This window comes from Nicotiana tabacum, chromosome 9, assembly GCF_000715075.1.
Source record: "Nicotiana tabacum cultivar K326 chromosome 9, ASM71507v2, whole genome shotgun sequence".
NCBI classification, from domain to species: domain Eukaryota; kingdom Viridiplantae; phylum Streptophyta; class Magnoliopsida; order Solanales; family Solanaceae; genus Nicotiana; species Nicotiana tabacum.
In genome coordinates, this window is record NC_134088.1 from 33,201,763 (window position 1) to 33,228,940 (window position 27,178).

General features: G+C 42.0%; 1 protein-coding gene across 6 annotated transcripts; it reads left to right on the forward strand.

Annotated features, from left to right (window-relative positions):
* Positions 1-622: 622 nt before the first annotated feature.
* On the forward strand, positions 623-27,178 carry LOC107779577 (1-phosphatidylinositol-3-phosphate 5-kinase FAB1B). Of its 6 annotated transcripts, none has more exons than XM_075221597.1 (14): positions 646-885; positions 1,950-2,121; positions 2,211-2,633; positions 4,881-5,621; positions 10,533-10,686; positions 12,369-12,713; positions 13,290-14,141; positions 14,242-14,573; positions 15,597-15,720; positions 15,818-15,976; positions 23,291-24,778; positions 25,313-25,579; positions 26,005-26,377; positions 26,486-27,178. In XM_075221597.1, exons 3-13 carry the CDS (start codon positions 2,380-2,382, stop codon positions 26,317-26,319), a joined length of 5,031 nt encoding a protein of 1,676 aa, XP_075077698.1. In that variant the 5' UTR covers positions 646-885; positions 1,950-2,121; positions 2,211-2,379; the 3' UTR covers positions 26,320-26,377; positions 26,486-27,178. The 6 variants fall into 6 exon arrangements, with proteins under 6 accessions (XP_075077696.1, XP_075077694.1, XP_075077697.1 ...); XM_075221598.1 differs by having other exon boundaries at positions 797-916; XM_075221595.1 differs by having other exon boundaries at positions 623-916; positions 1,950-2,633; positions 26,459-27,178.

Genomic DNA, 27,178 nt, shown 5'->3' on the forward strand with positions numbered 1-27,178 from the left:
TGAAGTTCAAATATAACAAGCTGATTTTGTCCGAAGTTTGCACTACAAACTAAAGAACTTCAGACTAATTTGTCTGAAGTTTGCACTACAAACTAAAGAACTTCAGACTAATTTGTCTGATGTTTGCACTACGAAATGAAGTTTTTTTGATTGCTTTTGCAAGTGAGGCCAAACTTCAGACAAAAATATTTGAAGTTTTACTTTGATAAGGTCACACTTCAGGAAAAAAATGCTACTTCAGGCCCCGTATGTCTGAAGTTACCCGACAAGTAATTACGCTTGTATTTTTTTTATAAAGCGGATATAGGTTAAATAGTACCCCAAAAGGTGAGTATATACATGCAAATGCCCCATAATATGCGATTAAAATATTACATGCTTTTATAATATATATTTTTGTCACAATACTAATAGATAGGAAAGTCATTTTCGAAAGAAGATAAGATGTGCTAAGTAGGATACTTATTACAATGATGTACGTTGTAATTCTTTCTTCCTGTTTTTAAATAGACGAAAAAAAAAAAAAATTAAAATTGAAGTGGGCACGTGGCAAGAAACTGAAAGATGAAGAATTCAAAGAAATGCATGCACACAAAACCCTCACCACCTTTATTTGTGTCTCTGTCTTCCTCTCATATTATTTTCGTGACTCTCTTTATCTTTTTAACTTTCTTGTGTTTTTTTCCTCCTTAACAAAAATCAAAATGATTAGTGTACTACTTTTCATGCACATCTAATCACTGCCTCCAATTTCTCAGCTGCAACTTTAATTCCACATTCTGATTATTTTCTCTACAACCGAAAAACAAAATATCAAAAAAGAAATTTTAACTGAAAGAACAAGTTTAAAGAAGAAGAAGAAGAATAAGAAGGCGGTGGCCAGTGGTGGGTTCGGTGTATAGAGGATCTGAAATTGGTTATATTCTGTTAACTGCTGGAATTAATAAAGCAATTTTCATATGCACTTCATTTGTTTGATTTAATGTCTATTTGAATTGCTATTGTACTCTTCAATTTTGTAGTATTGTCATATATAATGGTTATGTAATATAAGGAAACAGTGTAATCTGTGTTTTTTGATAATCGTGGTGTCGGGCTAGTTTTCACGCACCTGTACTGATTCCACATGTATTTGGTGCCTGCCACCAGCACACATACGGATAACAATGAGAAGAAATCACTTAGTGTTTTTGACTCCGTTTAGATTTGAACATGAAAATCTCATGGTTCTCAACCTATTTCGTTGACCATTACGCCACACCCTTGGGGATGTAGCGGAATCTGTGTTGCTTGATTTATCCGCAGTAATTTGGGTTTCAGTCTATATAAGATGCTGAAGAGAGAGCTGCAAAAATAAAAGATGTTTCTTTTATGGTAAAGTAGCAATTCCATTGTAAAGTTTAGCTAAATCGTGAAAAGGGTTTGAGTTAAACTCACTTCTTTTAGGTGTTGTGGTAAGGATTTGGGTGGAGAGAATAAAATTGGTACTTATAATTTTTCTTTTGTGATTTTTGCCTTGAAAGGAGAATTAGTTCGTATTGGAATGAAATAGGTCTAAATAGAGCGGAGCAGGTATATAATTCATATAGCCAACTCCAATTACTTTGGGATTGCGGTGTAGCTTATCGATTGATATTCTTTTGTGATTTAAGAATTTTATTATCGTTTACCTTTTCCAATTGTGATTGCTTTGTCTAGAATTTATTTTCTTTTGCCTTTTTCAGTTGTGATTGCTTTGTCTCATATTAACAGTCTCCACAAAATAGAAGTCTGAGCTAAAAGAACACCTGCTGTGAGATATGAGATATCCCAACTAAAGCTTGATTGTCATTTCTTTAGATGTTGGAGAATATTTGAATTGGTAGTTGTAGAATCTCTAGCGGATGATAGTAGGCAGTGATGCGTATGATAATCTGAATGTGCGCTGAGTTCCCTTTTTCTTTATGCAGTATATATTGGAGACACATACATATTGGTAGTAGCACGAGCAGTGGCAGATGATTATTAGATAATGATGAGCATGATATCCTGGAAGTTGCATTCATGGATACGCCTGAAAATAAGAAGCTCAATGAGATAGTTGACATAGTAAAATCATGGATCCCGAGAAGGACAGAGCAGGTGAGTGTGTCCAGGGATTTCTGGATGCCCGACCAGAGCTGTAGGGTATGCTACGAGTGCGACTCTCAGTTTACTGTATTTAACCGCAGGCATCATTGCCGTCTCTGTGGCCGAGTTTTCTGTGCCAAATGTGCATCAAACTCTGTTCCTGTCCCAAATGAGGAGCCCAAGGCTGGCCGGGAAGATGGAGACAGGATAAGGGTTTGTAACTTCTGTTTTAAGCAGTGGCAGCAGGGGTTAGCCACAGTTGATAGTAGGATGAACCTTTCTAGTCCAGGCCTCAGCCCATCTCCTTCTACCACAAGTTTGGCCAGCAACCAGTCGGGCTGTACTTGTAACAGTGGTAGCAGTGGTAGTTCAACTGTTTACCCTACCGGGCCATATCAGCATGTAACATGCAGCTCATGCCAAAGCGCTTCTCAATCAGCTCAGATGGGTCCTGCAGGTCTCAAGCAAGACCAAGAAACAGCTCTGGGGAATCCAGATTTTGGTCATTTTGTCTCTTGCTACAGGTATCTATTATTAGTGTCATATGTATAGACAAACAACATGTATAAACAGGATTTCATTTCCTTTACGCCCCTCTTGCTAGTTTGCTGACACATTTAAATTGCGTAATCGCTGCAATCTTTCCCTCCCGAGACCCCACTCCCTCCCCAGACTTCACTTGTGGGACTAAACTGGTTTTGTTGTTGTTGTAATTGCTGCAATCTTATTTAATATATGATCAAAATCATAATTTGCATGTTGCTAGATCTACATATGAACAGAAAGCTTTTAGCTGATCTTTCTATGTGATCCTGGATTAAGAAACCATCTATATTACAGTGCTTCAATTAATAGAAGATACTTTTTCAAGGTTCTTTAACAATTTTTACTTTTTTGATTTATGGCCCTTCTATTAGTGCTTTGATTTATTGTCTGTCCATTTGTGAGTTGTAAAGCCTCACTGCTTTAGAATAACTTTCAGTATTTAGTTGCTGATTGTTGCTATGTAAAGAATTTCTGGGATAATAGTTGATTGGTAAACTTGATCAAAGGTATTCTCTAGCTAAGCAAATTTAAACCCCAGTTGGTAAATCCAACAGGTCTTGATCTGGTAAACCTAACAAAGAATAAGAAACTTAATGTCGCCCCATTGTTGCTATATTTAGAGCTGGATATGAGCTGAATCACACCAGCTTTATAGGTTTGAACTTGGTTTAGCATATATACAAGGCTCGAATCGAGCTTAACCTTGTTTGGATTAAGTTTTTACGAGCTCAATCTCGACCTCCGCTCGGTTCTTTTGTATAGCAACTAAGCTCGAACTCGTTCATATAATTAGTTGGGATCAAGTCATTTAGATAAATTAGAAATAGGATTTTATTTATGCCATGTCAACACCAGATCATAGGTGTGACATCAGATGACTGAAGATTTTAAAATGATGGGATAGACCTATATGACTTGGACGAAGTATGTCTGGAAAGACGTACAGTTTTTTAAAATTTATGTGGACTTAGCAAAGAACAAAATATATTGGAAGCAAAATATCCTTAAAGGCAACACCAACTACTTGAAATTTAGGTTAGTCGTTGTAAGCACACTTGCATTAGGTCAAGTGTTTGAAAGAGTTTTTAAAGCTTGAATGCAGATTCTATGAAAATGTAAGGATATGTCTAAGATTTAGAGGATCCCTAGTTTTAGATAATCTTAGGACACATTGTGGAGTAGTGCAATGAATGTGTCCAATTGGAGCTCATCAGATATTAAGGATGTATATAGCTGACCGCAACTAGTTTGAGATTGAGGGTTAAATGTTGTTGTTGTTGTCGTCATTCGATTTATGCCGTATAGGCAAATAACTCAGTTAAAAAACTATATTCGAGAGCTAAAGGAGAAAATCCGTGTGTGCCCCCGGTGGTGGGGGTGGTGCTAAGGTTTACTTGCTGCTGGTTTCACCGGAGAAAATGATGAGGAATAGAATTTCTAGAAAAAGAGAACTAGAGAAAGCAAAGTTCGCCAGATAAGGAAGGGAGAATCTGATAGCCATATGGCCTAGGTTAGTAGGAGCTGTGGCCTGTGGAGGTCACTGGTGATGTTGAAGGCGGTTAATTGAAATAATGATGATGAAATGGAGGAGGAGAGAAAAGAGCCCCGGTGGTCGCGGTTTGGAGTTCGAAAGACCGGAAGGGTTGACAAATTGGAAACACTAAAATGGAAAGTATCCTGAGTTTTCGCGAGTATTAAATGGGTTGAGCTTTTGCAAGTTTGTTCTGTTTGATAAACTTTAACATGGATCCTTTTTTTGCCTTGATATACATGTGTTGAGAGGGTGTGACATGCGTATAGGTTCTTAATGCAGGTTGTTCAAAATACACTAAAATTAGCCAAAAACTGAAACTGTACTGAACACTTGTGAGTGACCCATATCGGATATGGTTATGTACCTTAGTCCGTGTACTAAAGACCCATAACGGCATATTTGGATCGTGACCAAGGTTTTTTTTTCCTTGCGGCTCTGCCTTGTCTACAAGTTTAAGGATTTTTGGGAGGGGAGAGCTATATTTTATGAGGAGCACCCTCTGAGTTGCAGGTTTGATTATCTTGTATGGACCAAGTATGTATAGTATTATCATGACAGATAGATGAGACACTTGAAATCAGACCTTTACTTTACCTGCTCTTATGTATAATTTCATGTATTATTTCTAGGCAAATATCATCTATTCAGTGTATGTTTCAATTAGCTATCTTACTTAGCATTGCTATGGCAGGAGTGATGATGAGGATGATAATTATGGTGTTTGTGGATCACATTCGGAGCCAAGGCACTTTACTCCACCAGATGTCTATTATGGTGCTTTCAACTACAAGGAGATGAATAATATTTGTGGACCAAGCAACAACCAACCTGCTGAAATTGAATCAAATAGTGTAAATTCTTCATTATTGGCAGAGAAAAGTGAATGGCATAACTCAGAAGGGATGAAAGAGCTTGGGAATGAAGCAGATACTTGTATCAATGGTATCGAGCATGAAGGTCCTCCTCCTAATGATGTGAATGATACAGATAATGCACCTGTTGACTTTGAGAATAGTTATTTACTCTGGTTGCCACCAGAGCCAGAAACAGAGGAGGATGACAGAGAATCTCTTTTATTTGACGAGGATGATGGTGGTGGTGAAGAAGCCCCAGGGGAGTGGGGTTACATGGATTCATCATGCAACTTAGCTGGTGGAGAGTACCATAGTAGGTATAGGTCAACCGAAGAGCATAGAAATGCCATGAAAAATGTAGTTGATGGACATTTTAAAGCTTTGATTGTGCAGCTTTTGCTAGTTGAAAAAATTCGTCCAGCTGAGGAGGATAATAAAGAGAGTTGGTCGGAGATAATCACATCTTTATCCTGGGAAGCTGCTACACTCCTAAAGCCTGACATGAGTCAAAATGGAGGAATGGATCCTTGTGGATATGTGAAGATTAAATGCATTGCCTGTGGACATCGTAGAGAAAGGTTTTTCTACATCAGATTATATGGCTTTTCTATTATGACCTAAACTAAACTTTCTCATATACCTTCTTTTCATCTTCTCTGTATAAGAATTACAAATAAACCTAACTTTCGACACCTAAACAAAATGTTCATGTTGTGTATCGTTGCAGCTCAATTGTTGTTCCCCCTGCATTCAAATTTGATACTTGGCTTATTTTAGTTATTGACTTCAGTTTGTCTTTGATTAGACTCCTATTCTGTGCTGCGATTACTTCTGATTGTCAACTGAGAAAGCACGGGAGAAAATATTATTGATTAATATTCTATGTTTACAATAAACCCTATTTACATGTGTACATAACCCATAACCTACTCCTATTACGTAAGGGACTAGGACTAATTACATACATTCACATAACTATTCTAACACTCCCCCTCAAGCTGGTGCATATAAATCATATGTACCGAGCTTGTTACATACGTAGTTAATACGAGGATCAGTTGGGGACTTGGTGAAAATATCTGCAAGTTGATCATTCGACTTTACAAACTTTGTAGTAATATCTCCCGAGAGTATTTTTTCTCTAACAAAGGGACATCAATCTCAATGTGTTTAGTTCTCTCATGGAACACTGGATTTGATGCAATATGAAGAGCAGCTTGATTATCACACACAAGTCCCATTTGACTAATCTCACCAAATTTCAACTTCTTGAGCAACTGTTTGATCCAAATTAACTCACATGTCGCCATAGCCATTGCTCGATATTCTGCTTCTGCACTAGACCGAGCAACCACATTCTGTTTCTTGCTCTTACAAGACACCAAATTTCCTCCTACTAAGACACAATATCCAGACGTAGAACGTCTATCAAAAGTGATCCTACCCAATCAGCATCTGAGTATCCAACGATCTGCTCATGGCCTCGATCCTCAAACAATAAGCCTTTGCCTGGAGTTGATTTTATATACCGAAGAATGCGGACAACTGCATCCCAATGACTATCACATTAGTCAAGGAGAATCCATAAACTGACTCACAACACTCACAGGAAAGGAAATTCAGGTCTAGTCACTGTGAGGTAATTTAATTTACCAACTAACCGCCTATATCTTGCAGGATCGCGAAGTTTAGAATTCAGATCCATCGGAGTGTCAACAGGTCTACAACCTGTCATTCCTGTCTCCTCAAGAATATCTAAGGCATACTTCCGTTGTGAGATCACAATACCTGAGCTAAACCTAGCGACTTCAATACCAAGAAAATACTTTAATCTGCCCAGATCCTTAGTCGACAAGAGTGGGTTGCTCTAGTGGTGAGCACCCTCCACTTCCAACCAAGAGGTTGTGAGTTCGAGTCACTCCAAGAGCAAGGTGGGGAGTTCTTGGAGGGAGGGAGCCGAAGGTCTATCGGAAACAGTCTCTCTACCCTAGGGTAGGGGTAAGGTCTGTGTACACACTACCCTCCCCAGACCCCACTAGTGGGATTATACTGGGTTGTTGTTGTTGTTGTTGCTGCCCAGGTCCTTAGTCTGAAAGTGCTGAAAGAGATGTTGCTTCAACTTAATAATACCATCTTGATCATTGCTGGTAATAACAATATCGTCAACATAAACGACCAGATTTCGAGTGATCAGCTTCACTACGAGTCATGCCAAACTCCTGAATAACTGTGCTGAACTTACCAAACCAGGCTCGAGGAGACTGCTTTAGACCATAGAGGGACCGGCGCAACCGACATACAAGGCCACTAGACTCCCCCTGAGCAACAAAACCAGGTGGTTGCTCTATATAAACCTCATCCTCAAGGTCACCGTGAAGAAAAACATTCTTAATGTCCAACTGATAGAGAGGCCAATGGCGAACAACAGTCATGGATAGAAAAAGGCGGACTGATGCTATTTTAGCCACGGGAGAGAAAGTATCACTGTAATCGAGTCCAAATATCCGAGTATACCCTTTGGCAACAAGACGGGCCTTGAGTCGATCAACCTGGCCATCTGGACCAACTTTGACTGCATACATCCAACGACAACCAACAGTCGATTTACCCGAAGGAAGAGGAACAAGTTCCCAAGTACCACTCATATATAAAGCAGACATCTCGTCAATCATAGCCTGTCGCCAACCGGGATGAGACAGTGCTTCACCTGTAGACTTAGGGATGGAAACAAAGGACAAAGATGACACAAATGCACAATGGGATGATGACAGACGATGGTAACTTAAACCGACATAATGGGGATTAGGATTAAGTGTGGACCGTATACCTTTTCGTAGTGCAATCGGTTGATTAAGAGGAGACAAGTCTGCAGTATTAGCAAGGTCAGGTGCGGGATGTGAATCAGCTGGGCCTGATGCTAGGTGCGGACGACGATGATAAGTCAGGAGTGGTGGAGCTGTAGAAGGTTGAACTGGACTAGGTGGTGGCGCTGGAGCTATAGTTGGTGGAACTGGACTCGGTGGTGGCATTGGACTCGGTGGTGGCACTGGAGCTATAGGTGGTGGAGCTGCAACTGGAGCTGGAGGTGGTGGAGCTGCAACTGGAGCTATGGAGGAAGATGAATGGGAGATAGTGACTGAATGTCCAAAAGACGGAACTGGTAGCACCTCAGAAATATCTAAGTGATTAACTGGACCTGTGAAATATGATTGGGTTCCAAAGAAGGTAACATCAGAAGACATAAGAAACCGCTGGAGGTCAGGAGAATAACATCGATATCCCTTTTGCGTTCTCCAGTAACCCAGAAATATGCACTTAAGAGCACGAGGAGCTAACTTATCGTTTCCTGGAGTAAGGTCATGAATAAAACACGTACTCCCAAAGACACGGAGTGGAAGGGAGGTAAGTGGGGAAACAAGACAGAGAATGGAACTTGATTCTGGATAGCTGAAGATGGCATACGATTAATAAGATAGCAAGGTGTAAGAACTGCATCCCTCCCAAAACGCAGCGGAACATGAGATTGTATGAGTAGGGTACGAGAATAAGATTTCTATTCTTTCTTTCAGCTACCCCATTTTGTTGGGATGTGTACGGACAAGATGTTTGATGAATAATCCCATGGGAGTTCATAAACTGCTGAAATGGGGAAGACAAATACTCTAGGGTATTATCACTACGAAATGTGCGGATAGAAACCCCAAATTGATTTTGAATTTTAGCGTGGAAGGTCTGGAAAATAGAAAACAACTCAGATTGATTTTTCATCAAAAATATCCAAGTGCACCTGGAATAATCATCAATGAAACTGACAAAGTAGCGGAATTCCAAGGTAGAATTCACCCGACTAGGACCCCAAACATCTGAATGGACTAAAGTAAAAGGTGACTGCTCGATTATCAAGACGCCGCGGGATATGGGAGCGGGTATGCTTATCGAGCTGACATGACTCACACTCTAGAGTGGACAAGTGAGATAAGCCAGGTACCATTTTCTGAAGTTTTGACAAACTAGGATGTCCCAACTGTTTATGTAATAAATTTGGTGAATCAGTAACGAGACAAGTTATTGAAGGAAGACAAGGATAAGGTAATAAAGTCCATCCGATTCACGTCTGGTACCAATGATCCGCCCTGTACTGCGTTCCGGTATAAAAACAAGGTCATCAAGAAATAAAACAACATATTTAAGTGATTTGGCTAAGCGACTAACGACTATTAGATTAAAAGGACTACCGGGAACATAAAGAACTGAGTCTAAAGGTAAGGAAAGAAGTGGACTTGCTTGACCTATTGCAGTTGCCATGGTTTGAAACCCATTGGTCATTGTGACTATTGGAAGAGATTGAGAATATGAAATATTGGTGAAAAGAGATTTGTTACCAGAAATATGATCAGATGCACCTGAATCAATGACCCAAGACTCAGAAGTTGAAGATTGGGAGGCACAAGTCATGCTACTATCTGTTGGAACAACGGAGGCTAATCCTGAAGATGTCTGTTTACGTGCTTTGTACTGAAGGAACTCAATATAATCCGGTAAAGAAACCATCTGGATTGGATTCAATGAATTGGATCCAACGGATTGTGAGGTAAAGACTTCTTATACGAACGCCATTATAATATTGGGCCGAAAAAACACAAATTTTCTGGAAATCACTGTTCTCGCCGGAAAAACTCATTGTTCACGCCGGAAAAATATCAAAGTGCTCGGAATAAAAAGAAAACAGTATGGGCCTGGTCGGAATTACTAGAAGATTAGACTGTCCTGAAGAAATTTTCGAAAAAGATGGCCGGAAAACTGTTCACGCGCCGGCTCGTGGGTCTGACGCGCCGCCGGCGTCAGAAGCTCTGGAGGCGCGTGAGAGCGCGTGGATGGGGTTCTGCCGGGGTGGTTTTCTGGGGTTTGGTCGCCTGAGAAATCCGCACCTGCTGGTGGTGTTATTTTTCGTAAAAAACCCACCGGAGAAGGGATTTAGTAAAAAACCAGCCTGAAAGTCACCGGAAAAAGGCACAGTGACTGTCCCGGACTCGCTGGTAACTGCACAACGGGGATTTCTCACTAGTTGCTCTAATACCATGTGAGAAGCACGGGAAAAAATATTATTGATTAATATTCTATGTTACAATAAGCCCTATTTATATGTGTACATAACACATAACCTACTCCTATTACATAGGGGACTAGGACTAATTACATACATTCATATAACTATTCTAACATCAACCAAATAACTGCAGGCTCCATGATGTAGGAATCAGATTTTCGAGTTGCTTGTTTTTTTGCTTGCACAGATTCTATGTGATGTGTTTAAATTGGTGCTAAATGTTAATTTTTCCAGCAGGAGCAATCCTATTGAATGATTCTTTCACTTGGTTTCTGGCATCATTGTGCTTTATTTTTCCATTAAATTATTGCTCATACTATGAAAGTTTTCTGAAGTTTATTTTCCTTCTGCTGATAAAATTCTCCTTTATGCTATTTATTAGTATGGCGGTTAAAGGCATTGTTTGTAAGAAAAATGTGGCGCACCGGCGAATGACCTCAAAAATAGATAAGCCTAGACTCCTAATTCTTGGAGGAGCACTGGAATATCAACGGGTGGCTAACCATTTGTCAAGTTTTGACACTTTATTGCAGCAGGTTTTCACTCAATCCAATTCTTTATTGATAATTTTTAGTTACTTGATAGGACAAGGAAATGCAATTCTGCCCCCAGACTGCAGGATCTTTTTCGTGTTCAGCACCTGGTTGTCGTTTTATCTCTTAGCTATACCTCCTTATCACTCTTTGTCCTTCTCTAGACATTTTTCAAGTTCGTATATAGATTAAGTTTTTGTGCAAAATGCACCATCTCTCTTGTTCTTTTTCCTTGCACATCAACTCAAACTAATAGTTCTATCTACTTAACAAAACTGTAGAAGCCTTTGCCTCATAGAAAAGGTTTGAATTGGTTTTATATCATATACTGACCATGAAAACAAAATTAACGACTGAAATACATGGATAAAATAATGGCTGGTCCATGATATGTAATTGTTTCCTTTAAGATTCTGAAGTGAACTACAAGCTGGGGCAATCTAATATGTACAATATCATTGCTATTGCTTTGGAGAGATTTTTGAGTTTCTAGGATCCATTTCCTGTACATTTATTTTTGATTGTTCAAGGAAGTATAATGATTTCAGCAACACGTAAGTGCTGTCAAAATTTACCATTTCCTGTACATTTATTTGCTGGGTAGTACTTTAAATTTGGGAAATTTTTAGATTTGGTTAGTCATTTTTTTGGTTGGGCTGGAAGGAGGAAGAGTTTCTTGAGGGGGGAGAAAGAGTGGAAAGGTTAGAGGTATTTTCCCTTGTTTGATTAGCAAGTAAAAGATAAGTGAAGGTAAAAGTGGAGGGTTATACTTCCTTTCTTCATCAATCTTTTGATCCTTCCAGAATCGGACAAAAAGGAAGAAGCAAATGTATACTAGTTCCTTTCCAGCTAGTACTGAAAAACCGAAAGGGACTATAAGATACATCCCTTGGTGGAAGAAACTCACAAAGTCTCCCCCTCATTTACGAGTTAAACGGAGTATTAGACCTAAATTTGTATCTTCTAGGCCAATGTGTATTGTCAATCAGTTTATTCTATTTTTGACAAGAAGTTGCAATTGTATCTGTTGTAACATAGAAAACTATGGTCTGTGCTGATGGAAGATCTTGGACTGACTGCAGACTGGGGAGGTAATAAGTATGGGGAAGTTGGGGAATGAGAAGGACGAGGAAACGAGAGGATGTAACAGGGGAAGCTGGTTAGTGAGTCTATGATGGTTGAGGGGGTAGGCTCACGGAGGTCTCTTCTATGTGCAAGTGTTTCAGTATTGTACTTCACGATTTTCTATAAATTCTGTTATATTCAAGTTCTGTTTGATTCTGTATCAGTTTATTCTGGTTTTGTTTTCCTTTTCGTCAAAATAGTAGACTGGTTCTTGTGATGACTTTTACAATGTACTTTCTTAGTATTCACTGGATAATACAATAGATGCCAACAACAACAACAACATACCCAGTGTAATACAATAGAGACCATAGGGAGAAAATATTTTTTCAAGGGAGTAACTGAAATGATAATTAGGGGCTACGCCGCTACGGTGCCCTTTACGCTCATTGGAGGTGTTTCTTTGGTTTCTCGTAAGCTGGAATACTCTAACTTCTTGTTATCCATGGTATTGAGAAAGGCATATTAGGGAGGCCCAATTGCATTATTTGGTTCATTACTTTTACTTGGATTCACATTGTTTGGTTCATAACTTTTACTTGGATCATTCTTTCTTCTAGGAAATGGACCATCTAAAGATGGCTGTTGCAAAGATTGATGCTCATCATCCAAGCATTCTGTTAGTAGAGAAGTCTGTATCTCGATTTGCGCAGGAATACCTGCTTGCGAAAGACATATCTCTGGTTCTCAATGTGAAGCGGTCACTTTTAGAGCGTATTGCCCGTTGTACAGGTGCACAAGTAGTCCCTTCAATTGATAATCTTACAACGCCGAAGTTAGGGTACTGTGATTCGTTCCATGTTGATAAGTTCGTAGAAGAGCATGGTAGTGCTGGGCAAGCTGGAAAAAAATTGACAAAGACCTTGATGTTTTTCGAGGGATGCCCAAAGCCATTTGGTTGTACGGTAAGTCACATGTTTAATGGCTTGTTCAGTTGTATGATAGCTGGAGCATGAAATAAATCTGAATTGTGTGGCATACTACATTCTACAGGTTTAGTTTACACCCAATTTCTTTATGGCGGACATGGTTATATTTCTTCTTTGTAGCTTTAACAACTAATAACCAAAACTATTCTTAGTTGAAAATTCTGATAAAAGAAGAAAGAATAATACTTTGGTATAACATACTCATTGGTACGATATGGTATTAAAGTTGACGTCTTGTCTCAATGTTTAAATAAACTTGCTATGAATATGATTTGTTCATCAAGCAGTATGTAAATTATTATGCTCAAAATTATTCAACTTCGGCTTTAGACATGTCCGCTATAGCTTATAGGTACTGTTTATGCATGATCTTAGAAAATGTGAATGTTGCTCCTATGCTGGTGGGAGGTAGCGCAAACTGTCCCGACGCTACCAACATTTTAAAAAAAAAGGAAATGTTTTACCTATCATTCTGTAATTTAACAGTTTCCTGGTGCAAGTGTCAGAAGTGCGGAAAGCTGATCTCCTCTTTTTGTTGGTGGTGGGTCTCAGATTTTGCTCAAGGGCGCCAACGGGGATGATTTGAAGAAGATAAAACGTGTTATCCAGTATGGAGTTTTTGCTGCTTATCACCTGGCTCTGGAGACATCTTTTCTTGCTGATGAAGGTGCATCCTTGCCAGAGCTCCCCTTGAAGTCCCCAATTAAAGTTGCATTGCCTGATAAACCATCAACTATTCAAAGATCCATTTCTATGATTCCTGGTTTCTCTCTACCCATAGCCCAGAGACCGCTCGATCACCATTGCCTTGGCATGTCATCTCATTCCTCAACCAACATGTTGTCTGGTATCACATCATCATCCAACAATGCTCCACTGCTTGTTGAACAGTCAAGTTTCCCTGAAGGTTCTAACTCATTAGCTAGTGCTACAACGGCCTCAAATAAGGTAGACCTTTCTGATTGTCTTAATTCCTCACATCATTCAAGGCTTCAGTTCTCAGATCAAGCTGACGAGAGGAATAAAATGGCTCCAAATGACCCTCATGAAGAATCTCCACTGGACAGAGGTGAAGTTGCAGGAAATGATTATATACCGAATTTTCCTAGCAATGCTTTGAGAGATGCTGGTAGCCTTTCTCATGTTGTGGAAATTTTACGCACTACTCACACTTCAGAATTGGTGCTACCGGAATTTGATAATAGTTACTTTGAGGAATTAGGCTCATCGAAGCAAGAGTTTCCTTCCTCATCTTCCGATCAGCAGAGTATTTTAGTGTCCCATTCAACACGCTGTGTTTGGAAAGGAACTGTTTGCGAGCGCGCTCATATTTCTCGAATAAAATACTATGGACTCTCTGATATGCCTTTGGGCCGTTTTTTACGGGACCAGCTGTTTGCTCAGGTAATATCTCTCTTCCTCATTTAAAGTTACACTCGATACATTCTTTGCATGCGTGGTTTATTCTGGTACTTTTTTCTGATATATGTTATACATTTACCAGAATTATAGGTGTCCCTCATGTGAAATGCCGCCAGAGGCACATGTTCATTGCTATACTCATCGGCAAGGCAGCCTCACAATTTCTGTAAAGAACCTACCTGAACGTATCTTGCCAGGAGAACGGGAAGGAAAGATATGGATGTGGCACAGGTGTCTGCGATGTCCTCGGACCAATGGTTTCCCTCCTCCAACCAGGAGGGTATTGATGTCTGATGCTGCTTGGGGATTGTCATTTGGGAAATTTTTGGAACTCAGTTTTTCAAATCATGCAGCAGCGAGCAGGGTCGCAAGTTGTGGTCATCTTCTTCACCGAGAATGTCTCCGGTTCTATGGGTATGCTGTTTCCTATATGGCATTTTTATGCATTAACTTTTCACACTGGGATTATAATGCCTTCACCTAACTTTAATTTTCTTTAATCAACTACTGAATATCATGTAAACTGTAAAGTATCCAGAGACAGAAAACTGAAGCATCAGAAAAATTATCATGAAGTCACCTGGGATGCATTTCCTCAATATGGTTAAAGTTGGTATCTGTAATCAAGTACTTTTTTCAAATAAACAGTCTCACATAAAGTAGTGGGACTATTACCTTATACATTGTTAAATTCAGTGCCTAACCCCACTTTATGTGAGAGTTTGTTGACTTGAATTGACTACTATAGCCCTGCTGCTAAAGCTACTGATGTCAAACTTCCTTCTACGATGAGGTGTAATCATTTTGTTTACTATTTCTTGGTCTGAGAGGTCCTTAATATTGCATGGGTCCTTAGCTTTTAGTGGTTTGCATGAATACTCTGATGATGTAGCTCATCAGCATGCATCAGCTATCCTGACGGCTTTATGGTTGGTTTTACTGAATCATTTTTGGTCGTTCCCCAATGTTTTTGTGACGTAGAATTCACACTGGGGACTTCTTGTGTTGCTCTCTGACTGAGCATGTGATGCTATTTCTTCTTGCCCTTGATTGAATTACATCATACTAAGAGAGAACATTACAGCAACACGATGCTCCCAGAAAACTTGGCAACTGGATAAGTTGCACAAAAAATAATAACATCGCGGAAAAGGCCTATATTAGGAAAATCTTACAGGTGTATGATTTTCTTGTCAGTTTTACTACTGTTGCACTTGCAGTTCTTCAATGATGATGTTTCCCTGCTCTGGGTTAATATTCTCAGTTGGTGTTGTGTTGTCTTGTGCACGATTGTGGTTATGGTGCATGTATAATTAACCGGTGTTGCTGGTCCAATATTTTTTATTTTTATTTTTTATCCACTAAGTTTTCTTTTCTTTTTCTTGTTGCCCAAGCAATGGTTTGTTCTGCACTTGATATTTGGTTTTGTTGCCTCAGGTTTGGGACAATGGTAGCTTGTTTTCGATATGCTCCTATTGATGTTTATTCTGTATTTCTCCCACCTCCAAAGCTTGAATTTAGCCATGATAATCACGAGTGGATTCAGAAAGAAGGTGATGAGGTACAGTTGGACTGAATTCTTGCTTCAATTTGTTACCTCTATGTTTCGTTTTTTTTTTCTTTTTTTCTTCTGATGTACTTATTTTCTCCAAGAGAAGGTGCACAGAAGGGCTAATGCTTTGTTTGCTGAGGTGTCCAAAGCTCTTCATGCAAAGTTGGAAAAATTTTCTGTTGATAGTAGCTTGAAAGCACCGAATATAAGTGAGCAGATTGCAGAGATGGAAGAAATATTAGAGAAGGAGAAAACTGTGTTTGAGGTGATTCTTTTATTTTCCCCTCCTGTTGTTTAGATACTAACTTGTGTCATCTGCATTGTCGGTGAGGTATAAACAAATTTGTCAGTATGGCTGAGCGAGAAGATAGATATGGTTACCTTTTTGATGTTCAACTGTTTCTAAAGATGACAGCCCAAGTAATTTCTCTCTGTATGGTGTGGATAACATGTCTCAAACCTTTGACATTTTAGGACTGAGAATTTTGGTGAAGTATGTGTTTAAAATTCAGAGGTGCGTTCTCTCACTCTAAGATATGTGAAAATTAATGCAGCAACGAATTGGAGAAGAAAGAAATAATCAGGGTTCTCTAATAAGAAGTAGCAGTAGAAAAAGAATATGAGAGGAGCTAACCCTTAGTGTAGCAACTAGAAAAAAGTTTTTCCAGCCCGATTAGAGGAGGAAAAAAGAAAAAGACGTGTCTTCCCTAAGCAAGACGGTAAAAAAACAAGAAAGACTTAAGAGTACATAAGACCTGTCATGGGCGGCTTTCCAACCATGCCCCATGACCCCTTGGATGCGCCCCGTGGCGTCCTGGCCAGCCTCCCAACGCCCGTCGTCACGGTCGGCCCCGTGGTCTCGGCAGCTCCAAGTGACAAGCGCGCATGTGCCTCTGTCGCCCCACCGATAGCCATCGCCAGCGCCCAGCCACAGGCAAAAGCCAACAGCGCCGCGCGCGCAGACCCTGATGCTAAAGACAAAGTTGCTGCCAACGGACTTGTAGCTGCTTTGTAGAAGACTAAGTCCTTTTCATTGTAAATATAGAGTAGTTTTGCTGCATTTTCTTTAAGTGTGATTTTCCAGCTTTCATAGGTCTAGTCATGTAACTTTGGTTTATTTTTTTTAAGCATTATTAAGGGGGACCAAGCAATCAAAACTTTCAAGCAAGCAAACAATTCTCTGTACTGGTGTCTCTCCCCCCCGACACCGTCTTGTTTTCTGTAATAGCTTTCATTCAATGCAATCAAGCTTTCTTTCATTCGCAATTCTCTTTTCTGCTCTCTTTCAATTGCTCATGACATTGGTTTTCCCGTACGGCACTGACAATCTAGTCTAGCGTACGGAGGGGACCTCAGTTGGCGGACAGCAACCGTACTGACATCGGTTGCCTAGCCTTACGTCGCCCTTCCAAGGAACTTCAGGAAGGCGCCGCGTAACAGTTGGTATCAGAGCCTAGGCTCGACATCGGACGAGGGATTACATTGCAATTACCACCATTTCTGACCATGGTGAATTATGGGGATCGCATCGCGACCCTTGAGGGAACGGTTGACGCATTACGGCCCATCGTGGAAATGGTGCCCGATCTAAAGACCAGCCTAGTGCAAAGGTTGGACGACCTGGACCGCAGACTCATCCAGGCCGAAGTTGACATAGAAAACATCAGTCGCGACTCTGAAGGAGACCGGCAAACAGCAGCCACAGAGGCAGTTGAAATTTTTGGTAAATTTGAGGTCCTCCAGCAGGAGCGTGCCGAGGATTTGGCCAACAGGGACCAAGAGGCAGACAGGGTGACTGCCATGCAACAAACCATAGACAACTTGACAGGCCAGCTCAATGTTGTCAATGCTGCTTTACAAGGCCTACTTCGAGGAGGCGGAAACCAATTTGGGAGTGGTGTGAACCTCGCCCCCATGGCACAAAAGCTGAAAATTCCTGAGCCAAAGCCATACAGTGGAGCTCGGAATGCCAAAGAAGTGAAAAATTTCATTTTCGACATCGAGCAATACTTCGATGCCGTGGGAAGCCTAGAAGAAGCTAAGAAGGTAGCAACTGCTGCCATGTATCTTCAGTGTGATGCCAAACTTTGGTGGCGGGTGAAGTACGAAGCCATCAAGGCTGGTGAAGATGCCCTCGAGACATGGGCGGAACTGAAGGCAGCCATACGCCTACAGTTCTTCCCCGAAAATGTTGAGTACAATGCCAGGAGAAAGTTGCGGGAGCTCCGCCAGACCAAATCAGTGCGAGATTATGTGCGGGAATTCTCCGCGCTCATGCTGAACATCCGTGACATGGGGGACAAAGACAAACTCTTCACCTTCCTGGAAGGGTTGAAACCTTATGCCCGGATGGAGTTGCAGAGACAAAGGGTAGACACGTTGCCTAAGGCAATCCAAGCAGCAGAGTGCCTTGGGGATTACCAAGTGGAAGCCCGGAAGGATAGGCCTCAACAGCCTGTCCGAGGAGGATACAAAGGGGGCCAACCAAACACTGGTGGCCCTAGCAGAAGTGGAGGAGACCGGAGTGCACCCAAATCCAAGGCTCCCTCTTCCAGCAGTACTAGTGCTGCATCTAACAACAATGATCGGGGGAGGAAGCCCCCCTCAGGATGTCGTCATTGCGGCGGACCACATTGGAATAATGAATGTCCACATGCACAGATGAACGCCCATCAAGCTTTTGAGGATGGGACGGATGACGACGCCGATGATGCGGACCAGACCGAGCCAGTAGGTGCATTCAATGCAATTGTTGGCTCCATTTCTGAGCCCTTAGCGGGAACCAGTGCCGGTATCCGCAAGAAGGAGGACCCCTATCCAATTGCCAGGAAAGGAAATAAGAAGGCGAATTTGAGGACTCCTCCTCATCAAGAGAGGACCCTAATGTTCGTTGACATGAAGGTAAATGGCAAGCCCATTCGGGCAATGATAGACACGGGTGCCACCCACAACTACTTAGCCTCGACTCAGGTGGAGCGTCTTGGACTAGTTGTAGGAAAGGGCAAAGGTCGTGTGAAGGCTATCAACTCACCACCTCAACCAGTGGGTGGAATAGCCAAAGAAGTACCAGTGAAGCTTGGCCCTTATGAAGGAAAGTTCAACCTGCGCGTAGTGATCATAGATGACTTTGAGTTAATAGTGGGGTTGGAATTCCTGAGACAGACCAATACCATGCCCGCACCGTATGCAGACATGCTACTGATGATGGGGGCAAATGGGGCCAAGCCTTGCATTATTCCGTGCATTCCCATGAAGATGGCAGCCGAGAACATCTCGGCCTTGCAGTTAAAGAAGGGGATAAAAAGACATGAACCCACGTTCCTGGCTACCCTCTGCATGGAAGATATAGAACGCTCCTCGGGTCCCATTCCTGCACCCGTGAAGGAGTTACTTCTGGAATTTGAAGACATCATGCCACAAGACATGCCAAAGCGTCTTCCGCCTAGGCGAACTGTGGACCATGAGATTGAGTTGGTGCCGGGTGCGAAGCCACCTGCCCGGGCGCCATACAGAATGTCACAACCCGAACTCACCGAGCTTCGGAGACAATTGACGGAAATGCTAGACACAGGGATCATTGTGCCCTCCAAGTCCCCATACGGGTCCCCTGTTCTATTCCAAAAGAAACATGATGGTAGTTTACGACTCTGCGTGGATTACCGGGCTCTAAACAAAATCACCGTGAGAAACAAGTACCCGATTCCGCTAATGGCAGACTTGTTTGATAGACTGGGTGGTGCGACGGTATTCACCAAAATAGACCTGAGGACAGGTTATTGGCAAGTTCGGATTGCAGATGGTGATGAGCACAAGACGACCTGTGTGACAAGATATGGGTCGTACGACTTCCTGGTTATGCCCTTTGGCTTGACTAACGCGCCAGCCACATTTTGCACCTTGATGAACCAAGTCTTCCGAGAATACATTGATGAATTCGTCGTGGTTTATTTGGATGACATTGTGGTATATAGCCAGACACTAGAAGAACACCTGGAGCATTTGCGGAAGGTCCTAGCCCGGTTGCGGGAGCACGAATTATATGCGAAGCTATCCAAGTGCTCCTTTGCTCAGAAACAAATTGACTTCCTCGGACATGTCATCGAGGAAGGGAGGATCAAGATGGACCAGCAGAAGATTCAGGCCATTACAGAATGGCCGCCTCCTAAGGATATACATGCCTTGAGGTCGTTCCTTGGCCTATGCAACTTCTATCGGCGGTTTGTGAAAAGTTACTCCCTCATTGCAGTGCCGTTGACAGAACTTCTCAAGAAGGCCACCCCGTGGGATTGGGGCCCCAAGCGGGCAGAGGCCTTCGACGCATTGAAGATGGCTATGTCTAGTAGCCCAATCTTGGCCCTCCCTGACTTGGCCAAGCCATTCGAAGTGCAAACGGATGCCTCCGACTATGCACTTGGTGGAGTATTGCTACAAGAAGGGCATCCCGTAGCGTACGAGAGCCGGAAACTGAAGGATGCAGAGCGGCGCTATGCCGCCCATGAGAAAGAATTATTGGCTGTCGTTCATTGCTTACGCCTTTGGAGGCATTATCTACTGGGAGCCCCATTCGTGGTCAAGACAGACAACACAGCCGTTAGCCATTTCATGACCCAGCCAAAGCTGAATGGACGACAGGCTAGGTGGCAGGAACTCCTAGCGGAATTTCACTTCAACCTGGAGTACCGAAGTGGAAAGACCAATCATGTTGCTGATGCACTCAGTTGGAGAGCTGATCTAGCATCGTTGTGTGTACTCGCCGCCCTAAAGGGAAGCGAAGTAACCACCACCATAAAAGACCAGATACAGGATCTACTCATCAAGGATCCTGCTGCACAGTATTTGGTTGATTTGGTAGGACAGGGCAAGACTCGCCAGTTCTACACCGAGGATGGGTTCCTGAAGGTGAAAGGGAACCGACTTTATGTTCCTAAAGGAGGAGATCTGCGACGGACTCTTCTTGCAGAATGCCACGATACTTTGTGGGCCGGTCATCCCGGCGAGGAACGCACCATGGCATTACTTCGCCATGCATATTATTGGCCTCAAATGGTCGATGACGTCGCTCAGTATGTGAAGACTTGTCTAGTATGCCAGAAAGATAAGTCAGACCGCTTGACGCAGGCAGGGCTCTTGGAACCACTAGCTGTACCAAAAAGACCTTGGGAAAGCGTTTCCCTGGACTTCATCACCGGATTGCCCAAGGTCGGAGATCTCACAACTATCTTGGTTGTGGTGGATCGGTTTTCCAAGTATGCTACCTTTATAGTAGCCCCACAATATATATCAGCAGAAGATATAGCTCGACTATTCTTCTCTCATGTCGTCAAATATTGGGGCTTACCTAAAGACATTGTTAGTGATCGCGACTCACGCTTCACTAGCAATTTTTGGACCCAACTCTTTAAGTGCCTCGGGTCAAAATTGAGTCATAGCTCAAGTTTTCATCCGCAATCTGATGGCAAGACGGAGCGATTCAATGGCATGCTAGAGGAATATCTCCGGCACTTTGTGACCGGATCGCAGAAGAATTGGGTGAAGCTTCTGGATGCTGCTCAACTGTGTTTCAATTCACAAAAGAGCTCAAGTACCAACAAAAGCGCTTTTGAAATTGTTACCGGACAGCAACCGCTACTCCCACACACAGTGAACGCACCAAACATGTCAAAATCTCCTCGGGCTGCTAGCTTCTCAAAAGAATGGAAGCAAAATTTGGAGATAGTGCGGAGCTATCTTGTCAAAGCCCAAAAGCGGATGAAGAGGCATGCTGATCAGAATCGCCGCTTTGTGGAATACCAGGTGGGAGACAAAGTGATGGTCAAAATCCCAAAGCGGTACTTATTTGCAGGGGTCCATGACCCTCGCCTATTGCAAAAATATATTGGACCCTTGTCCATTGAAATGCGCATTGGGAAAGTTGCATACCGAGTGGATACCCCAGCTTGGTGGAAAATCCATCCTGTTTTCCATGTCAGTCTCCTGAAACCTTTTCGGGAAGATATGGAGGATCCTTCACGAAGCCAACTCACAATACCAAGTATTCGAGGCCCCAATTCAACCGGGAAAAGGCGTGCTGAAGCTATTCTTGATGATCGAGTGATTCACGCCTCAAGAAAAGATCACCAGGAGTTCTTGGTGAAATGGCAGGGATGTGATGCAGAGGAGAATACTTGGGAGAGGGAACAAACCTCAAAGCCTACAAGAGCCTGATTGATGATTACCTTGCAAGGAAGGCGCCGAGGACGTCGCCAACTCAGGTGGGGGAGAATGTCATGGGCGGCTTTCCAACCATGCCCCATGACCCCTTGGACGCGCCCCGTGGCGTCCTGGCCAGCCTCCCAACGCCCGTCGCCACGGTCGGCCCCGTGGTCTCGGCAGCTCCAAGTGACAAGCGCGCATGTGCCTCTGTCGCCCCACCGATAGCCATCGCCAGCGCCCAGCCACAGGCAAAAGCCAACAGCGCCGCGCGCGCAGACCCTGATGCTAAAGACAAAGTTGCTGCCAACGGACTTGTAGCTGCTTTGTAGAAGACTAAGTCCTTTTCATTGTAAATATAGAGTAGTTTTGCTGCATTTTCTTTAAGTGTGATTTTTCAGCTTTCATAGGTCTAGTCATGTAACTTTGGTTTATTTTTTTTAAGCATTATTAAGGGGGACCAAGCAATCAAAACTTTCAAGCAAGCAAACAATTCTCTGTACTGGTGTCTCTCCCCCCCGACACCGTCTTGTTTTCTGTAATAGCTTTCATTCAATGCAATCAAGCTTTCTTTCATTCGCAATTCTCTTTTCTGCTCTCTTTCAATTGCTCATGACATTGGTTTTCCCGTACGGCACTGACAATCTAGTCTAGCGTACGGAGGGGACCTCAGTTGGCGGACAGCAACCGTACTGACATCGGTTGCCTAGCCTTACGTCGCCCTTCCAAGGAACTTCGGGAAGGCGCCGCGTAACAGACCATATGAGACAGAGAGGGAAACAAGGTGTATTGATTGAAGAGAGACATCAATCTCAAGATGAACATGTGTCCCTAGTAAGTACTGAAAGGAGCTTTCCGTACTAACTGAGAGATCGACTTTGGTAACTCCATTATCCATATGCTTAATCCTTTGACTAGGCGGTCAACCCAGAAGTTGGGAGAAAACCTTCCAATATGTGTGATATAGAACCCTTCCTTTGATAGGTTTCCTCACGCTTTGCCTCACACCTCTTCCTCTTGAGCCATTGAGACCATACACCATACAACTCTTAGGGCTAGGTCCTTGAACTTACCCCCTCCGCCGAGGCAATTAGGAACTCCTTCAACTGGTGGACTGTTCCTCAGGGCTGCATTTCAATCACTGCTGTTAATTCGCTCAGTAGATTTACTGATTTGGAAGCTTTAGTGTAAAGGGCACCATCACTCGAAATAGAACTCTTTCGTCTAATTGAAAGTGTGACTGATGGTATTTGTCATTAAGGCATCAGACCTCGAGAATCCTTCCCTTCTGAACAGAAAGGGCAGGTCTTTTATTTCTTCTGTTTACACTTTCCATACGTTGCTTCAAATGACTTTGACTTGTTTCTTACTGGTGTCCACGTTGTTCTAGGGATTATTATGCAAGGCACTTAGTGGGGAAGTCAAAGTTGGTCAGCCTGCAGTTGACATCCTTGAGATAAATCGACTGAGAAGGCAGTTGGTTTTTCATGCTTATCTATGGGACAGACGCTTGATACATCTTTCCAGTTCTCATGGTAAAAATTCCCAAACTCAGGGCAGTTTGACACCACAACTGAAGGAGAAGTGCTTCAGCTCTAGCGAGGAACTTTCTGAAAGGAATGCAATTCCGAGACCTGGCAAAAGCTTAGGTAGCTATGATTCAGTTCTTCAGTATGGGAAGACTGAAATAACATCAAATGAAGGAAGGCACAATCAGATTCCTGATGGGGTTCATGAACGATTGAATATTGATGAGAACTTAACCCATGGGAAAGACACTCAGGCTACAGGAGATGGAAATGTACTGGAACCTGGAAAAAATGTCACACGTGTACTTTCAGATGGAAAGTTCCCTTCTGTGGAAAGTTTATCTGACACTCTTGATGCTGCATGGACTGGTGAAGGCCACCTGGCTATTAAGGAGCATAACAGTGCATTTCCAGATTCTTTCCTTGTAGATTCTTCTGCTTTGACTGGAGTTACAGCAAACTCAGATGTCGAAAGGTCTATGTGTGGCAAAAGTGGGGCTGTAACACCTCATTTATCTGCAAAGTCTGACAATGCGGACTACTTGACCTGGTCAACGGCACATTTTTCAAATTTCTATCGATACTTCAACAAGAATATCACATCAAATCCACAATTTATTGGTAAATTGGACGAGCATAATCCTGTTTATATCTCGTCGTTTAGCGAATTGCTACATCAAGGTGGTGCCAGGCTGCTGATGGCTGTTGGTGTTAATGACATTGTTGTTCCAGTTTATGATGATGAGCCAACAAGTATTATCTCATATGCACTTGTGTCACCAGATTACCACAATCAAATGTCAGATGAACCTCAAAATCTGAAAGAAAATCACAAATCTTCAGCTTCTCTGCCGTTTCTGGATTCATTAAATTTACTTTCACATTCGTCTGTGGATGAAGTAGTTTCGAACTCTCCAAGAAGTTTCGGATTTACAGATGAAAGCATGTCATCGAGTTTTAGTTCTCGCAACTCAAACATGGATCCACCTGCATATATTAATGCTTTGCATGCCCGAATATCTTTCTCAGATGATGGACCTCTGGGAAAGGTTAAGTACACAGTCACCTGTTATTATGCAAAGCATTTTGAGACCTTAAGAAAGTCTTGTTGCCCCTATGAATTAGACTTCATACGGTCCCTTTGCCGATGTAAAAAATGGGGTGCACAGGGTGGCAAGAGCAATGTTTTCTTTGCCAAAACCTTGGACGACCGATTTATCATCAAGCAGGTAACAAAGACAGAGTTGGAGTCATTTATCAAGTTTGCACCAGCTTACTTTAAGTATTTATCTGAATCAATAGCTAGTGGGAGCCCAACTTGCTTGGCAAAGATTTTGGGGATCTACCAGGTATCATTTTCTGTATATTATTTCTATTTAACCAAAGTCACTGCTATAGTCGGTATTTCAGCTTTCTGATATCTGTGTGCTGTGGAGCAACTTTTATTTCGATGAATCAGTCTAGGTTTGTAACTAAGGTTGTATCTGTGGGTCACTATATCTCCATTTGACCTCCCTGAAGCAAACATTTATTGTCAAAATATTTGAAGAATTTGTAAAATTATCTTTGTTAAGCCTCTCATGTTAAATTTATGTGGACCTAATTTCTTGATAGAGCTAACTTCTCCAACATAGTCAGTCTTGTGCTTTAGAGGTGCTCCTCGCTGTACCGTAAAAGAAATTAAAAGGTTCCCATAAAGGTCATTTAAATTGGTTCACCGGGACAGATGTAACTTCTGTACTTTGGTCTTCCCTTAAAAGATTCTCTGAAATTTATTTTCTTCTCCAATCTTTAACAGCATTTCGGTAGTTATACGTGTTCATTTTTCCCCCTTAATACTTTTTCCCATGATGCTCACTTCGTTTTTCAATTATTATTTTTAGGTTGCATCAAAGCATCTCAAAGGGGGGAAAGAATCAAGAATGGATGTGCTTGTTATGGAAAATCTTCTTTTTAAGCGCAACATCACTAAACTGTATGACCTCAAAGGGTCTTCTCGATCACGCTATAATCCAGATTCAAGTGGAAGTAACAAAGTTTTGCTTGATCAGAACTTAATTGAAGCAATGCCAACTTCTCCGATTTTTGTGGGAACGAAGGCTAAGCGGCTGCTGCAGAGAGCTGTGTGGAATGATACTTCATTTCTAGCGGTAAGCTTTGAAACAGAATCCTATCATGACTAGTTACTTTGTTGCATTGTGTTCTATACATCGTTCTGCATTTCTTAATTCTGTCTGGCGTTACTAGTTTATCATTTCTACTCCAGTAAAGATCAAATAAGATGATTGCTAGGACGCCTCCCTGTTCTCTCTCTTCACCATACCCTTTATCTTTGCGTTGCTTTCTTATTGTTTCTCCCTTCTTTTGCAAGATGCACTTGACTTTGTCGCTGCAGTAGTTCTCTTATTTATTTTAGTACGTTCTCCAAGCGTTTCTTTGTTAGTCAATGCCAGCCAGCATCAAGTATATGTTGAAGTCTCCAAAGTGTGACTTCGTGCTCTTCAAACACAATTATTAAATGCAGAGCGTTTTCCAGTCCCTGGTCTGCTATTTTGATACAGTTACCATTTTGCAGTCAATAGATGTGATGGATTACTCATTACTAGTCGGAGTGGATGAGGAAAAGCATGAACTGGTGCTCGGTATTATTGATTTCATGAGACAGTATACATGGGACAAACATCTTGAGACGTGGGTAAAGGCTTCAGGCATTCTAGGTGGGCCAAAGAATTCATCCCCAACAGTGATTTCTCCAAAGCAATACAAAACGAGATTCAGGAAAGCAATGTCGACATACTTTCTGATGGTGCCAGATCAATGGTCTTCATCAACAGGCATTTCTAGTGGATCCCAAGCCAATCTATGCGAAGTGTCAAGTGGGCCTACATGAAGTGATCCTTAAATATCAGTTCAGAAAATTTTCAAGATATTTGCCCCGACCGGTCTTGGTATAATTCTACTCAACCTTTCTTATGCATGAGTTTTGTATATTTTGTGAAGGAACATGTTGGATAATTGCTTCATAGTAGTTTTTTTTGTTTGTTTGTTCAAAGCAGTACTACAGGAAGTTACTTCCACACCAAGAATCTCTATTTTTTGGCAGTTCTGCAACTGTAGTCTAAGCTCTTGTACAGACAATAGTGTTTCTTCTTTTTCTTTCTCCCTATGATTTGAGATGAAGAAAGGGTCTCCAGTGGATTGTCCGAGGAACATATCGCACCGCACCCCCTCCCCCAGGTTGGTTTTCTAGTTTTCAGGAACTTGATACGTCCATTTTGATGCTCAATGGAAGTGCTTGGTATATTCATGTGCTTCAATGAGAATGAGAGGGTTTGACAACGGCTGTTATGGTAGCAGTAAGAAGGAATAGAATTTTATCTAGAAGCTGAGTCCTAAAATTAGATGCCATTCGAAATTTGTACACGCTTGAGATATATAAACTCCCTCTTCAAAGAGTATTTCTTATTGGGATTCTTGCCCTATTCCTATTTTGCGCCTTTTGCTTGAATCAGTTATGTCTTCTCTACTTGCAATATATTCAGAAACTATTCAACGGTGTTGTTCCCCACTCGAGAAAATCCGGGGGCTTCATGGTACTGATGCAATAGAGCTTCTGCAGATTTTACATTTGCATCTGTACTTGCTGTATCTTATGTAGCAAACGGAGAGATAGAAATGCGCTACTGTGCAGAATAGATTACAATTAGTTTCTAATAGTGAATGCCCGTTCAAAGTCATTTCTTTAACGG